We start from the raw sequence: 18436 nt of genomic DNA, 5'->3' as shown, positions 1-18436 counted from the left end.
GCCGTCAGTATACCTAATGCACTCGAGAGCAATGAAAAAGTTCCACTGCCACAACATAGCTAAATTTTTTCAAACATTTAGTTTAAGGGTCAATTCAGACGTACCACAACCACACCACAACCACACCACAACCACGCGGTGTGGTCGGGCGTATATTTTGTATTGACAACGAATAATCCAATTCACACGTGCCACATTTTGCCGTTGTTATCGACCACCTGTGTAATACGACCACATCGCAACCACATCGCAACCACAACGCAACCACATCGCAATGACAGCGACAACGCAACCACATCGACATTTTGTCGCTGCCACAACGCAACTGCAAAAAGCCGCTGTCACACAATTCACACGTAACCACAGCTTGACCACATTTTGTCGCTGCGACGTGGTGTGGTTGTGGTACGTGTGAAGGGCAAAACATTTACGTTTTTAGCTGGTGGTATTCTGATGCCCTGTAAATGGAACTTTTTCATTGCTTGCGAGTCTAAAATAAACACACCATTTGTTGCTAATTACCATGTCACTATTTGTATTGTATTTAAATGTGTAACTATTGTATATTTTATGTGTGTGATCTATTGTAATAAATAAATGTATGTTCTATTATGGCCACAAATGGCTAAACGTAAGCACACAAACCCTACGCAAAGCCCACTTACAAAATCGCACCCCACGTATACCTGTGTCGGGCTGTGCAACCTGCCTGAAAGCCTCCTTCAGCCCGGAACCTCCGCCCCAGCCAATAAGCGGCCATCACATCAGCTTCACAAACTTGCACTACTTAAGGCCGAAAAGGCGATCCGTCTGTAAACAGTTTTTCTCATCAGGGGAACACGCCCTTACTACGTGTTTTCTACTTAATACAGATTAATAATGCGAAATAAACGTAATTAAACGTCGCTATCTGTCAGACAACTAAAACACAGGTTCTGCCTAGCTTGGGGTCGGGTGACCGTGTGTGAGATATCCCCAAATATTTATTTATTATTATTATTATATCGTGATTTGACATAAATATGATAGCTAAAGGTAAGCATCTCGTCTGTACAACAGAGACGATATTATCTATTCTTGGACCAACAGAGCGCCTACCTGCCCGCCGCCTACTTGCTACTCCAGTTTACTCGGGAGCTAGGCTCGCTGAGCTGAAATTAAGGGGATATGTACAACGGTTCCACTCGAGAGAGCCACGTACAGGAACTTCGCCCCATCTCTGAATAGAATAGAATAGGAAGGTAAGCATCCACATATTGGCATCGTAAGCAACGAACGCATCGCATTCTGTATGCATTGTATAGAAAATTGACACATTACATACATTTATGTAAATCCGTTTGGTGCGATACGTACGATAATGCAAGGATGTTAACCTTTAGCCTCACTAAAATTCGAAGCTCGTTTTAGTTCGAAACTCGATCAAACTACTAAAATTCTCGATCTCAAACTGAGACTCCTTAGTAGGGGCTGGAGTCTATATAAAAAGCACTCGAGCGTAGGGTAAAGGGTGTTTGTAAACTACATCTAGGTATAAGTATCTAATTCAGATATACAAGACCCTTCGCTTAAGGTTTTGCACTTCATGTGAGTAGGTATGTGAAGGAATTTCGTCCTTCTGGAGGGCCCATGGTCCTTTTTAAAGGAGTTCGAGTAAGAAAGGGCACCTATATAAGTACATTCTGTATGTAAACCAAATATACACTTACGGGCAATAAAAAAGTACCACTCACAAAAGAACCAACTTTTCATACTTTTAACTTAAAATTTGAACAAAATATTATCGTTTTAGCTAATAATATCCTGATGCTCTATCTATAATATATCGCAGAAGGCGTCATTAATTTAGCCTTTTCCGCTTAGAAGTAAATTGGTGTTTTTACAGTGGAAGTGTGGAACCTTTTCATTTCCCGTGAGTGTCTTATGTATACTTTGTTATGTAATAAAATTTGAGCTTCGATTTTTTTTAAAATCTGTTAATAATAAATATTTAATTCATTTTACAATTCTCATCATCGCTATATCTTTTTTTATTAGCCATTACATTTTTTCGCGAATTTACAAAAGTCGTAAAGAAAATTGTACAAAATGTCGAGCTGAGTAGCCTCATTTCGGCTTAATTTACCCATTTTAACCCACTGTGTAAAGCATAAGCTTACCGTGTAGGCGGTTCACACACTTCGTTCTCACACAGATGCATGGTGATGCAGGCCAGTGTGTGAGAGCTGCCTTACGCTGTAAATTTTCCCTCTTAATAAATAAATACTTACTAAATAACCGAACAATGCCGCAGTACTAAGGATGAAGTTTACAAAATTAAACGCAAGTGAAGAGTTCTCCAGCGAACTACGTTGATTGAATCTCTCTGATGCAATGCTCCATAACTAAACTTTACAACTCGGAAAATCGTTTAAATATAAACAGTAAGGGTAGTTTTCTGCAACACGGAATTTTTGTAACAGTTTTTTAAGATTAATGATAGTGAGTATGAGTATGAGATTAGTAGATGAATGATATTCTAATGTACAAAGAAATAAATAAGGCTATCCCAAAGTTAAAAACATACATACATAGATATAAATACATCTTTCAAATTACTATAACTGCATTCTTTCACAAAAATATCAACTCTTGTTAGATTAAACTACTACGAAGCCACTAAGTAGGTCTGTATATATGTGTTATTTTCAAACATTTAAGTTTCTTATAACATAACGTCATTGGCCTATTAATAATTATAAATAGTTATTAATATACACTCACGCACGGGCAATGAAATAGTTCCACTCACAAAATGCCGACACCAAACGACCCCAATTTTTTCATACATTTAATTTAAAGTTTAAACAAAATATTACTGTTATTAGTTGAATAATCAAGTTGATATAAATCCTGATGGTCTGTTAAATGTACTTGAATGTTACAGAAGGCATCACTAAGCTAGCCTTTTCCGTTTAGGAGTAATTTAGTGCCTTTCTCAGTGGAACCTTTTCATTGCCCGTGAGTGTACATCTAAGATTTATTTATCGTATTCACCAATCGGCACTGAGCCTAAAACCCTTCGCTGGAAGGAGAACCGGGGCGTGAGAATCTTATCGTAGGTAGCTATTTAGCAGAATTGCGACCAGGTCGTGATAAGTGTGTGCCAACCATCACCTTTCATCTATAAATTCAGTCACGACTCATTTGAAGTAAAGTTTTTGTTCGTATCCGTATCTAAACTTATCTATCCGTACCTGCCTCAACTTTTCACCACGCACCGCACACACGCACTCACGCCTTGTACTAATGTACTCCCTTGCGGGGTAGGCAGAGGTGCATTGCTGCACCCACTTTTCGCCAGAGTGTTATGTTAGTCCCAATGTAATAGGGGGCGGGCCTATTGCCATTTTACGGGCACATCCAAGACCCGAGAACAAATGTCTGTGTTTAAACAAATATCTGCCCCAGCCGGGAATCGAACCCGGGACCATCGGCTCAGTAGTCAGGCTCACTAACCACTACGCCATTCGGCCGTCACCACGCACCGGTTATCTATTTGTTTCACAGATAGAAACTACATAGGTACATCGAAAAGTGCAAATGTTCCTGACTAAGGTCACCTTATATAAGCGCCAGCTGAAAACCAGCGCTGTGGCCTTATTGTCTAGAACACGGCGGAGCTGGTGCTTTTTTGACGCTCTGGACGGCAACCTTTCATTTTATTCTTTGTATTGTATTTATATTTCCTGTATTTTTTTTGTTGTCAGTAGGTATACCAAATGAAGGTTTCTTTATCTTTATCAAATTGGTAGAGGAAATGAGGAAAGCGTAAACTACATAATATAATACCTATTTAACTACAAATTATTCGGCAATTAATTAAAAAATACTTCATGCTTTCCCCTCTCCCATCCTGTCCTTTATTCAATAAAGATCGTATGAAAAACACAAGAGAAAGTATAAAAAATATAAAAGCCATCCACATCGCATTGTCAGTGAGACAATCTCTCAATGTTTTTGTGGCAATACACTAGCGAGACTGTACCTCTTCTTCTCTTTATCAACTTGGACGTTTAAAACTAGTCCTTTGTGGTTGAAAGTCCCATCTGATCATCAGATTTTTATGATCTGTTAACGGTTAAGTACTTAATCGTTCATTTTACACCAGTTTAAGTGATCCAAATGTAAACTCGAACATGCCGAGCACGGTGGTGTAATGTTATCTACTGCTGTATGAAAAGCATCGTAAAAATAGTAATATCCTGTTGCGTTGTTAAATACGTATATACTCGTATATAATCACAAGCAATGAAAAAGTTCCAGTGACAATAGCAACAAATAACTCAAAATGAGAAAATAAAAAAAAACTCCTAAGCGGAAAAGACCTAGCTTAAGGGCCGGAACACATAAACACGGTACTACGTCGCGTCGTGCCACTCTCTCGCTCTCTCCCATTAAACACCTGCGAGTAGGAAGGAGACGTTTTCACGACACGACGTCGTATCGTGTTTATGTGTCCCGGCCCTAATGACGCTGTCTGCAATATTGAAGTACACTGACGAGTAACAAAGTAACAGATTCCACTTACAAAAGGATGAGACCCAATGGCCCGAATTTTTTTGATTGAATAGTAAAATTCTACAAAATATCTGCGGTTTTAGTTGGTTATATTCTACTGCGCAATCAAATGTACTTAAATATTGCAGATTTTTTTTTTCTATTTAGAAGTAATTATGTGCTTTTCTCACTGGAACTTTTTCATTACCTGTGAGTGTGAATTTAAATACGCAACAGAATATTACCAACTAAAAGCGTAATTTCAGTTAAAATTTTAAGTGATATGTTTTTAAAAATTACGGTAATTTGTTGCGAACATTTTGTAAGTGGTTCTTTTTCATTGATCTTCAGTGTATAATTTCCCGTGATCCGTTAGGACCGCTGCTAGTGCTAAATGGCTAATACATTTTAAGTCGAAAGACATCCTCAGAGCGAACAAAGAAAATGCAAACGCTTTTATTTTGTTAAATTAAGCTCTCAGCTATTATTTTTAACGTTCCTTCGTTCAGTCATTTTGTTGGATATTACGTGGAAATGAAAATAAGACGAAATGGCTACTTAGAGGTTTAGATGTGTCTGGGCAAAGATTGAGAAGTTTTTTAATTAAAACGAACATCTGTTCATTAATCACTACTTTTCACAGATTTTTCAAGATGTTTAGAAAAAAGTGAGTTGCTGCTGAATTACGCCAGCTTACACTTTTGAACAATAATGTATGTACCACATTTTTATATAACTAGCTGTTGCCCGCTATCTTCACTTCGCCTTAAGTCCACCTTTCCCGTGGAAATTCCGGGGTGAAAACTACCTATGTCCTTATCCTGGTTGTTAACTAAAACTAACATTACTCCACCAATTTTCAGCCACTTATGTTCTTAAGAAATGAATTGTGTAACTAACCCTACTTTCTTTTATACCTAGGCGATACCGAAATGATCGGGAATAGAAAAAAGTACAAAGATATCATAATATTTTTTACTTTTATTGTTTTTCAAAGTAGTCTCCGTGACATTCAATGCACTTTTTCATTCGATTAAACCAATCATTGAAACAGTAATTCCAGTCTGAAGTGGATACTGTCAAAACAGCTGATTTGTAAGCTTCGACCGCCTCTTCTGGGCCCCTAAACCGTTGACCACGTAGCATATCTTTAATTCTTGGGAATGTAAAATAATCATTGGGGCTCAGATCAGGGCTATACGGAGGATGGTCCATCAACTCCACGTTTTCCATATTTAAAAACGTTCTTGTTTTGCGAGCGGTATGAGAGCTTGCATTATCGTGGTGAAGGATTATACGACGATTCGGGTTAGTTTTACGAAGTTCTCTTACGACTTCCGGCAAACAAACTGTTGTGTACCAATCAGCAGTAACCGTCCTTTGTTCTTGTAATGGAATCGTAGCCACATGGCCAGTTTTCGATACAAACGAAGCGACCATTTTTTTCGACACGCTGCGTGAGCGAATAACTTTTGTTGGCTTGACCTCACCTTCGAAGACCCAAACTGCCGATTGATGTTTTCTTTCGGGCTCATATGAATAAATCCACGATTCATCACCAGAGACGATATTGTAGACAGCATTTGAACTGCCTCCATTGAACCGTTGCAGAGCAGATCGACACCAATTAACACGAGCCGACTTTTGTTCCTCGGTCAAACGGTGGGGCACCCAGCGCGAAACTAACTTCTTGACACCCAGTTCTTCATGTAAAATGGTTTGAATGGCTGTCATACCAATGCTGAGAGAAGCCCGAATCTGCTCGTATGTCACATGTCTATCTTCTTTTATTAACTGGCGTACAGCATCGATGTTATCTTGTGTTACCGCTGCTTTTGGCCGACCAGTAGAAGGGACTGTGGTAAGAGAGGAACGTCCACGGCGAAACTCAGAATACCAACGATATATAGTCGTTTTACTTGGTGCTTCAAGTTTATAAATAGAAACAAGCTCGGCGAGACATTGTTCTTGAGATAAACCTCGACGAAAGTTGTGAAAAATTATTGCACGGAAATGTTCCCGCGTAAGCTCCATTTTTTACACCGACTTGTCAAATTCAAATGGTCAATACTCTTTTATTTTTTACTTTTTTTAAAATTCGAAAATGGAATTATGTTTGAAAAAACACTACATTTGATACACCAAAAAGGTTTCACTCTAATTTATTCCTAAGTATTCTATTCCCGATCTTTTCCGTATAATAAATGTTAGTATCCATAAGAAAATCAAAATTCTATTTAATCTAGGTATAGTGTAGTCTAGTTGGCCAAGACTTAGCAATAATTCACGAAACATTAAAATTTCATTTTACTTACCTATTATTTAAAATAAGTAGTATTTTACACAAACTTTTCAGAAATATTATCGTACAGATGGTTTCGACTACACCAATGACTCCTACTGCGAATGATATGGAAGTACTTAGGAAGAAAGAGGATGAGCACCTCAGGTTACAGAGACAAGTAAGATTAAATTTTAACTATCTCTTACCCAAAACATCGCAGATAGCTACATACAAGGTGGGCCAAAAGAAGGGGTAGTCAGAGGTGACTCGCAAACGAGCCACCCGTGTTTAGCTGTACATATAAACTGATCACGTGATACATAATATACTCTTTTTGCTGACTGTACCGACTGAAAATGCCTGCAGTTTTTCTCTCTTTGAAAGCTTTGTGGATAAATAATCCGTATACAAAATTTGCCATCTTCTGTCATTCCTAAAATGAAGCATTTCCTAAGGGAAGTGTATGAAGTATGAACATATCAATATGGCACACCAGTTATGAATAATAAAATTATGAATGACCGTAAATTACCAATTTGTTATGACGATGACAATAAATCTACATATTGGTTGGGCTGTGATATTTTAATGCAAACTAAATGGAGTATCAGTGCAATAGAAACGTCTCTACAATTAACACCCCACTTCTATCACTCAGCTCATACTTATATTACCTAGTTCGGTTAGAAGGTTTGTAACTCTATTCATTGGTATTTGGTATAACGTTGGTCATTAGGTTGAATTTAAAACGGTTTGAAAATATATACGGACAGTTTTTTTTTTGTTTTTGTATTGTGACCCACCGTATTGTTCGTACATAGTTATATCGTTAATCAAACAACGTATAAATAATAACTGTATTTTTTAGTTTCGCATAATACAAGCAGATAGAGCGAATAGGACGCTGGGAGTGCACCCGACGCTGCGACGAAACGACCGTCTCCTGCGAAGGCTGAAGAAAGAATACATACATCTGCTTACCGACTTGAAGGTACCCCCTATCGCTGTCTCTTTCACTCTAAGGACTTTATTGTAAAATGTGTACCTAATTATGTTTATTTTATATTGGAGAAGGGAATACAGCAAGATTCCTATGGGAATATTTTTACACCGGCTTCCTGATGTTAAGTTAAGTATGTAAGTTTTCAATATTTTATTATATTAACAGATAGCCAAATCCGGAGCTAACAGAAAGAACGATAATAAAATGAAGAAAAACTTGCTCAACTCACTACTTCTCAGAGAAAAGACCGTCAGTGATAGTCGAGGTAAAATATGTTCAACTAAACGACCAAGGTATTGCGTTCCTTAGCTTATGCTGAGCTAGGATCCCTTTTCACCACATACATATATTATTTTTTGTAGTTTTCCACAGACGACTTTATAAAACTTATACGTTTCATCATTTATTTCAGGGGGAGTAAACTTAATAGACGAATTAGAGGGTCTTCTGCTGACTAATAACAATAACATGCTGCAACTACGCAAAGCTGTCACTGTGTCCACCGGAGAGGTAACTAAGCTCTATACAGGGTGTGGCAAAAAGGGTATACTAAGTCTAAGGGTATAATTTCTGATTTCAGCTTCGGGCTTAGATATAACATGCTGCACATGCTGGTTTCGGCTTAGTATACCCTTTTTGCAACACCCTGTATAGTTTTTAAATTATAATACACGCTGTTGTATAAATGGTGTCTTAAGGTAAGCGTCCACCTTTTGGCATTGTACGCAACCGATGCATCGCATTTAGTATTTTTTGTACAGAAATTCACACTAGTGCGTCCACTTCATCGGCATTGCCGACGCCGTTGCTCCATTCATTTATGAAAGTCGGTTTGGTCTGTTAGGGTGCTTACATAAAGAATCGGGTTCCCTGTATCTACCTGAACCGGTAACCTGATTATGCGAAATCGCTCGTGACATTTAAAAATCCGGGGAATCCTCCGTGAGTGAGCGCTTTCGCATAGTCAGGTTACCGGTACAGGTAGAGAAAGGGAACCCGATTCTCTATGTAAGCACCCATACCTACGTACGTACCGATAGGTTTACGCTTACCTTTGTTAGCACGAATCTGAAGCTGATGATTACCTACATGGACGCTAAGGATGACAAAGATGCGGTTGGAGATGAGAATTATGTAAGTAATCCTGAGAATGATACTGACCCTCTAGCATGAATTTTCATCGTGAACGTGAACAGCGCCCCTAGCGGTCGGAAGCAGAACTAAAATTTCCCTACAAAATTCATCGAATAATCATGCTAAGGGGTCTGATCTCTTATGTTGTATCCAACAGTTGGAAGACCGTCGCAGACTGAGCGAGAAGCGGCTGGCGGCCACCGAGAACGTTCTCGAATCTGCCACGAGAAGGTACAACAGCATACAGCTGCAGAACCAGAAGATCAGGGACCAGATCGAGCACATGCTGAAAGACAGGTCAGTTAAACAAAACGACCTCTCCATCCTCATTCTAATTTAAGTAATTTTTAGAACGTACCTCCCAATACTTCAGTAGAATGTAGAAGTTTAAGTTGCAATTTTGAGCGTTTCTTGACTTTAATCAAAATATTTACGTTCTTCTGATGCTGCACGGTTAAATGTAATTCAATATTGCAGAGCTCGTATTTTTTTATCAGTAGTTGTGTATTGTTAATCAGTGTTGTAATCGCTGTTGTTTGATCACTAGCCATACATACGAAAAACACAAACTACCCTTAACTATCCCTCAAAACCGTTCTGCTACGGCTAATTCGCTATCAGACGGCTCGTCGACATTTCGTTTCATTTCTATCCGTTTTCTCAACAGAAACTTTAATGGACTTTTTCTACCGAACCTTTCATCTATGCCACTTTCAACAGGTCTTCCCAGCTACATAATGTTTGACCCATGACGATTTATAACTATTTTAACTATAAACTTTTCCATCTACGGAAAATTAGCCTTCAATCATTGATAAGTATTAAGTTTATAAGTAATAGAATATAAATATACATGGTGTTGCAAAAAGGGTACCTTTCCACCACCACCACCACCACCACCTTTGGACTTAGTATACCCTTTTTGCAACACACCCATACACCCCCAATACCACCCTCAGAGCCCTCTTCACCGCATCCTGGTCGAAGATGCTCTCAGCCCTGGGCCAGGGCAAGAAGTTCCTCACCGACCTGCTGGAGTCGTCCAGCGTAGCGTACGATCAGCGCGACGAGTGGGTTACCAAGCTGCGGTCTGTACAGGAGAAGGGGAGGATGGACCAGGGGATACATATTCAGGTACAGAAGAAAGGAGGGAACATTTAGTTGGCACAGTGACAGGGGATACATATACAGGTACAGGAGAAAGGAAGGAACATTTAGTTGGCACAGTGACAGGGGATACATGATAATACAGGTACATAAGAAAAAAAGGTACAAAACAAAAAAAAACAAACCACTAACAGATAATAATACAAAACAAACAATAACACAACAGGTTGCTATCCAGGACCCCAATTGTCGGCCCATAGTCTTTAATGTCTAGTGTTAGAATTCATTGCAAAATAGTTACTATTTACAAGGTGTTACGTCGCGTCACTGACAGTAGACATTAAAGACTAGTGGACTAGAATTGGGGTCCTGAGCGTCAAAAAGGCACCAGCTCAGTGCTGAGGACAGTACACTTTGTTTCATTTATGTAGTCCAATTAAGCTATTTTAAATGCAGTATGGTTATGGGACTTTTTATGTGAAACAAATATGTATATAGAAATCACGTATTACCAATGCACAGAAGACATTTTTAAGTCCCCGAGGTGCGGACTGATGATAACATTCTTTGTCAGAGGATTTAGAGATAGCCGCCATTTCAGTAAAGAGACTAATGACTATTTCTCACTTTCAGGAAATGCGAGACCTACAGAAGCTTTTAGACGGTGAGACAAAGATATACCATTTCTTAGCCAAGAAAGGAGTTATGAGAGTCAACAAGAAAGTGGAGCAGAGAGAAATATTACAGAAGGAGAAAGAAGAAGAAGCCGTTAAGAAGGAAATTGATCACCTGGAGAAGATTCTTGAAGATGTTTACGTAAGAAATGGGGTTACTTTTGATTGTAATACAAGAAAAGAAAAGGACATGAATAATAACGTTCCGCAAAATACGCTTCCTAAAATAAATTGGTTTAGGAAATATGTTTCTAATCTGACATAATTATTTAACACAGCTGTATTTTACCACGACTTTAAATGGCATACTGAAAGTATCTCAGCATTTCGGGTATAATCACCTGCCAATAGGTATACGACTGAAAAAAATCCACCCTGTATGTTACAGAGCTACACTGGAGAGTATGATGTAGAGACCATAGTGCAATCATTCAAGAAACAGGAGCAGAAAAACTTTTCGGTCTACAAACTGCTTACAGACGTCTGCGCCGAGTGTGTGGTTCTGGCGCGAAACCTGAAGGCTTTGAAAACAGATGTTGGTTCGTAAAGCATCAGAATGTATAGGTACCCCTATGGTACCCATAATAGTAAAGGTTATTTTCAGTAGGTGGTTTTTTTTTCCATTTTAGAGTCAAAGATTTGAAAGTTAATCTGAAGAGACTAATATAACCGTACTACCTCCGCTCGTTTATAGCAATGATAGCTTATATTGATCTGACTGACATTGAGACTGCACGGCTCGATACAAAATACGACGTTACAGTTACATACAATATCATGAAATTCTATATTTTTGTATGAATTACAGGAGACAGGCGCGACCAAAACAAAATGATGGAGGCAAAAAGAAAATCCAAAATTGCGGAGTTGAAGAATGAATTAGAGAAACAAATGCAAGTCACTCAGGATTTGAGAGCCAAGAACGAAATGCAGGGCACAGTCATTGCAGACACTGTTGAGAAAATTTACACCATTTTCAAGTATGTTTTCTTTATGATTTTGACATCTAAAACATTTTAAGTCATGGGATTGCATACTTAACAAATAAGTAGCTATAGGCTTTTCCTAGTTTCCTGAAAACTAAACTAAATATACCTATGTGTATTGTATAGTATAGATAATGTCGCAGGCATCTGGTTTAATCTCCTTTTTTATTGAACCACTAGCCCGTTCATTGGATGGCGCTATTCAGTTGTATGACTAAAGGACAACTCGTCAAATCGTTGATTGTAACGTTCGACGTCTTGACTGAACGTCATTCAGCCAAGTCGTTGAATGGGATATGGCAACTTTTGAATGTCTTGTTAGGGTGAACATGACCAGACAAGAGTCAACAAAAATACTGTGTTACAAAGCTCTTATCTCACAAATTAACTAAACAATAACAATAAACGTACCTTCATATTGATGTTCATAATTATCCAGTTTCGCCACAATTTTTTCTTTGAAACTATCCGCCCGCGGCGTAATAATAGGTAAATCCATGTTGTCACACAATTTTAACACAAATAACGCACTTTAAAGCTAATTTATTTGCAAAAAACTAACAATATAGGTGCTTTTTGTGTCAGCTGTTAGCTATTAGACGTCATATTTGTTTTATTCACCACCTGACTGTTTTTAAGTCAGCTAACTAGTTGGACGTTTTGTGACGCTTGTACAATCAACGTTCGGCCTAGTGATACAATTGAGTAGCGCCATCCAATGGCGGGCTAGTGATTCAACCAGATGCCTGCGACAGATATACAGGCACAGGTACGAGTACTTACACCCCCACAGAGAATAGAATAGAGTAGAATATAGGTAGTCGAATATAGATATAGTGCCTTATAGTGGAAAAAAACCCTTAATTAAACACTTGCACAATCGTACCATTAATTGTAAACTCAACAAAACATCATCACTCACTTACCCCTAAGGAAACAACCCATTAATAAATTAATCTCAAATCTGTGATATAGAGGATACAAATTAGCTTTTAAATATAGTTGGACAGCTACCATAATTTACACATCACTAGGTGTAGAGCAGATTTCTGAGTTGAAAAGAGCCGGTTCATCCAAAGCTGAGTCGGTTAGGTCATTGAAGTAATACATAGAATAGAATATAGAGCTTATAGGTAAATACAGTTGAAATTAGTTTGTAGCTTCCACCTTTAATAATGTTAAGTATTAACTTTTTTTGTTATAAAGCCATCTGACAAATACGTACTGATTCATTGTATAGGGTAGCCGTATATCTTTATAATACGTCTTAAAAATTTCGGGCAAAGATCTTTTTAAGTGATAAGACCGCCTTTTGTACCCTAATTAAGTTGGAACTTGTTAATTTTATTTTTCTTTTTGGTGTACAAATAATGAGTATTCTATCCATCTATATCTTTCGTCCAGGTCATTCGCTGACCCACCACTCCTCAGCCCACCGTTCCCATCACTACACTATCGACCAACTGGTCAAGGAGGGTTAACGCGAGTTTAATGTATACTAATGACCTACAGCCGAAACATACTGACTGGTCGTGATGGATCTCCGGGACTGTAGGGTTCCACCGCTATGTGCAATTTACAGTTACTGCTTTTCTGATTTACGGTGCGTTTCGGAAACTGTTATTACAGTTACAATTACTCTTTATTTGTACAGCGAATTGCGGGTGGCTTGCTTAGGAGTCACCTCTGACTACACCTTCGGGATCACATTCGTGAGCATTATGTAGGTATGAATCTACTCTATCTAAAAAACATAAAAATTAAAAAAAAATAATAAGTACTGTACTTAAAAACTTGGCTGAATTTTCATTGGGTACTTAGTATACTTACATCGTAGAAACTGGGATTTAGCATGTCTTTCGGCTGACTGTACTTGAAACATCTTGTACAAAATATGTTACGTCATTTATACATAATATATTATACTACGTTTCCATTTTTATGGCTCATTTAATATCAAATATGCATAAGCTTTTCATAGCCTCGATAAGTCGATAATGACCATTTGATAATTTTTATGTAGACAGAATGCGAACTATACGCTAACTTTGCAATAGAACAAGGCGTATTAAAATCTATTAGAGCAATTCATTTTCATTAACACTGTAAGAAAGAGATTAAATTCAAGTCGCTAACGTTATTGCGTATTTCTAGGAGTACCGTAACACTCTTCACTTATACACTCATTGAATAAGTAATAAGTTCCACTTACAAAATGCCGACAAAAAATCGCCCATTTCCCACAACGCTGGTCCACTGCGGGTTGGTGGGTTCACATATACCTAGATGTGCTAAATCTAGATATGCAGGTTTCCTCACGATGTTTTCCTTCACCGTAAGAGATCCAACAGGTGGGACAGACTTGGACATAGAGAGTCGTCTGAACAAGGCAAGAGGCGCGTTTGCCCAGTTGAAACCAGTGTGGAGCTCCAGCGTCATCACCCGGCGAACAAAAGTGAGGATTTTCGAGTCTAACGTGAAGTCAGTCCTGTTATACGGTTGCGAGACATGGTTCGTTCGGAAAGACCTATCCAGCAAGCTACAAGTATTTGTCAACAAATGCTTAAGGCGAATCCTGCGGATTTACTGGCCACGAACCATTTCGAACGCGGAACTGTGGAGACTGACCAAGCAGAAACCTATCGACCAAGAAATCCTCATTAGAAAATGGAGGTGGCTGGGGCATACCCTTAGAAGACCTGGAGAAACTCCTTCGAAGCGCATACTCACCTGGCAGCCACCTGGAAGCCGTAAAAGAGGCCGCCCAAAAACAACCTGGCGACGTTCTGTGGAGAGTGAGGCAAAGGTTATGAGGATGGAGTGGGAGGATCTCGCAGCCGCTGCCCAAGATCGAGTCAGATGGAGAAATCTTCTCAAAGCCCTTTGTCCCTGCTGAGGGACGTCAGGATGGATGTATGTATGTATGTATGTATGTAAGAACGATGGTGTACATTGTACTTAAATTATTCAAAGAATTCATTGGTACATGTCAACAGAGGCGGGCGCGTATCCGACTGAGCTATACCACCGCTCTATTTCCTCAAATATTTAATATTATCAGAATATTTACGTTTCTTGTTAATATATTGGCCGGCGTCATTCAGCTGAGTCACCCCCTTTCGGCCTAGTATACCAGTTTTGCAGCACCGTGTATAACCTCTCTCCCCGCCCCCAGCCAGCTGAAATGCCCGCCCGCCCCGCAGCAGCCGCTCGGGGCCCTCCCGCGCTGGCGCTGGGCGCACGCGGTGGAACTCATCACCGCCAGGATCCAGGAGATGGTGGAAGATGTGCACTTTTATGTTAGCATTATCATTTGAGATCTGGTATACGCGTCTAGACCCCAGTACCTTCCATGGAAGGGTTTTTAAGCCTAGCCCACCAAGCTGGCCCAGTGGGGATTGGTGGACCCCAAGCTTGTGCTGAGAGAGTTACTAGTGGTCAACTCGACTGTCAGTGGTTTTCAAGCTGCCCAAAGACCTCTGACAGACTTCAGGGCCGTACAAAATTCAGGAAAATATTCCGAACTAGGCGAAAGTCAAAATAAGTGCGAAATATGACCGTATAAACCATGGCAATTTTTTATACGGTGTTGCGAGTACTAATTACATAATTACTTGTCTATGGTTCAGTTCTGAACACAATGTTTCTTGCACACCACCCTCTTGCACCTCACCTTCCTTTCCCAGGAGCGCTCGACATCCGCAAAGGAGCGCCAGCACAGGCTGCCCGCGGAGCCCCTACTCCAGCTCAGGGAGCCCCTACTCCAGCTGAGGAAGTGCGCCGTGCACGTGCACCCGCCGCGGCCGTGGACCGCGATGCCGCTGCGGCTGTATGCGCCCGCTGACCCCTGCCCTGTGTTAGTAGAGCCACGGAATAATAACTAGTTGGGTCGCGTTGAGGCCTTGATAATCGACTGTTAGCGACTGACGTTAATCTAGGTGGAATTTCACCAAACGCTAAACATACTAAGCCCCAGTTTCACCATACTCTGTGAGATCATAACAAGGGATTAGTTGTTGACACATCTGTCAAGAATTCAATATATGGAGATGACTTAGGGCGTCTTGCACAACAAAGTTAATCAAAATTAAATCTATGACCTCTTGCTCTGACATTATACTGTCAGAGCAAGAGACAAACTATTTAATTTTCATTAACTTTGTTATGCAAGTCACCCTTTATAATTGATGAATTAAAATCGTTATAATTTAACCGAGTATGGCAAAATTGGGGCAGAAAGAAATACTGCAAGCTCTCAAAGCTGCAAGCTGAAGTAACAGTAGGATTGCTATGTCAGTTGACGAAAAGATTCGGAAGGACTAGGATAGAGTGGTGTAGCGCTACAGGGAGAGGCCCATGTCTATTTGTCCATGTGGGCAATGATTGCCACTGCAACTTTTAGATAGAATTATGTTGATAACGTATATCCCTTTTATCATTACCGGTTTTGACATCATTAAAACAGACCCCAATAAGACATCAAATAAAACAAACCCCTACGCCTCAGAGATAACCCGTTTACTAGGCGTAATCGAAATATAGCCACCATATTTAGAAATTTGCGCTATTAACCAATGGAAGATAACGCTTCCACCCTCTCTCTAACCAGTCAAAGTCAAACCAGCTATTTACAGCACTGCATCTTTTCCAGCTGCATCGAAGAGCGCTGGATCTCGCGCGTGACTGAAGCGCTAGAGACGCCGTTCAACAGGCAGCAAGCGCTGGCAGCGCTGCACTCACTGCAGCAGGAGGCCGCGTACTTGAGGACAGACCGGGTGCACGCACTGGCTGACTGCAAACAGCCAAGGTCCCGGGCCGTGCTTGGGAGACGATATGTGTAAAATGGCGGCAAGATCCTAACCTAACTTTTGTGTGCGCCTTTCTCATTTATTCCATAAATTCTTTAATTTTGCCGCCCGGAAGAGATCGCTTTTAGCGATAAGGCCGCCTATTGAGCTGACTGTTGCTTTATAATGTGATATTTTGTGTGTGTGTTTTTTTTTCAATAAAGCAATCAATTGTATTGTATTATTGTAGCTTTTTTCTTTCGCGAGCTTCGCTTCGCACTGAAAGCTCGGAGAAATTCCGGTGAGTAAAAGACTCGGCGTCAGCTTCCTACATGCCATATACATATAATGAAAAATGGTCCAGCCGCTTTTCCGTGACAGAGTAACAAACATCCATCTACAAAAACACGAATTTTTTTCAAATTATTTCAATTTTTTTATTTTCTAGAGCCCGTTTCATTTCACATTTTAGTGACAACATTACCCCTGACTCATTCATATTAGAGTCAAAGGATCTATTTGCATGAATTTACTGAAATGAAGCCTAATGCTGCTAAATAATATATTCATAGGTTTTTGTTGCAATGCACTCTCCACTATGATTTTGGTTTTTCGTACTCTACCACGACTTTTATTGAAAATTAGCTCTAGTCGAGTAACTGGATATATCTACCTATACTAGCTGTGTACCTAAGTAAGTAAGTTATATTTTTACATTCTGAATTAAATAATGATACCTACAATGTTTTTAAAAAATCACGATGTGTTATTTAAATTTTCAAGTAAGTATATTTAAGTGGCCGTCTACATAGGTGAGAGAATCGCGACTGGTCGCATCGCAGCAATAATATCGCCGTGTGGAGACACCTTGAGAGTACGAGTATATATACAAAATACAAGGTGGGCTTATCTGTCATTTTTCCCTGCAATACCTGATTTTATTTTATCGTTCTATTTTATCATTGTATAAATATATGTCGTGGCACGACGATAGTATGGTCGTGATTTCCTCGACCCTGCAGACGGTCTCTAAGAAAATCACTGCAGAGTATGTCATTGTATTTTCGGCAATAGGTAAAGTAGGTATTAAGATTTTTGTTTATGGTAACATCCGTTTATTTGTGAACACATTATTATCTACAAAATTTATTACTACATAATTAAACGAAATAACGACTGCTATATTAATGATTATGGTACAATTAATTGGTTTTCCAACAAACTGCTGACTAAATTATTTGTAATTAATGATTCTGTAACAATCACTATTCGCTGCTATGAATCAAGTTTTTTTTTAAACTAGTGCTACAATATATCATTAAATGCTAAAACGGTAAAAAGTCACGTAACCAACAAAGTTTCTATAGGTTTCGGCTTAGTAGTTAGTACCTATATTATTTTTGCAACAGCCTGTATTTCTACATATACTTAATAAATATGTATAGCTCTATACTCATATAATCACAGTTGTTGTAAAATCCAAGATGGCGCCCTTCCACACAAATGGCAAATTATGTTTTCTACAATATTACGTTCTTACGATGCCTTGTGGTGTAACTTTGAAGCTTTGGCTTAAATATTCTTGCATATTTAATGATATACACGCAACTTTGTACAGACACAGGTAGGTAAATATGTCCTTTAAATTTCAAACTTTGTAAGTGCTTGCTAAATTCCAGAAAAACTTGTGGTATGTTATAATACTTCACAACAAATTAATACCCTTGGACTAACTATTATGTACATTTAGGTCTTACACAAAGGGTCGCAATATTCATAGTTTAGAACAACAAACCTAATACCTTTCAATATACAATTATACAAATTTTGCAAGACCCAGCAAAGCCATGGACGCCTAAAAATTATACTTCTTATACTAATCGCATTAGATCTATCCTTTAGTTAGGTACAATAGCAATCCT

The 18436-nt window shown here is 39.1% G+C and overlaps 1 protein-coding gene across 1 annotated transcript; it reads left to right on the top strand.

Annotated features, from left to right (window-relative positions):
• The first annotated feature begins 6787 nt into the window (after nt 1-6787).
• LOC105396593 lies at nt 6788-16755 on the top strand. The gene is made up of 12 exons (XM_048630707.1): nt 6788-7001; nt 7692-7814; nt 7992-8091; nt 8239-8336; nt 9118-9257; nt 9920-10094; nt 10701-10883; nt 11130-11280; nt 11550-11721; nt 14903-15026; nt 15414-15583; nt 16379-16755. The coding sequence occupies exons 1-12, from the start codon at nt 6912-6914 to the stop codon at nt 16566-16568; spliced, it is 1716 nt and encodes a 571-aa protein (XP_048486664.1). The 5' UTR covers nt 6788-6911; the 3' UTR covers nt 16569-16755.
• The last annotated feature ends 1681 nt before the right edge of the window (nt 16756-18436 follow it).

This window comes from Plutella xylostella, chromosome 26, assembly GCF_932276165.1.
Source record: "Plutella xylostella chromosome 26, ilPluXylo3.1, whole genome shotgun sequence".
NCBI lineage: Eukaryota > Metazoa > Arthropoda > Insecta > Lepidoptera > Plutellidae > Plutella > Plutella xylostella.
Note: the sequence above shows the minus strand (reverse complement) of the source record. Positions and strands in the feature narration are given on the sequence as shown.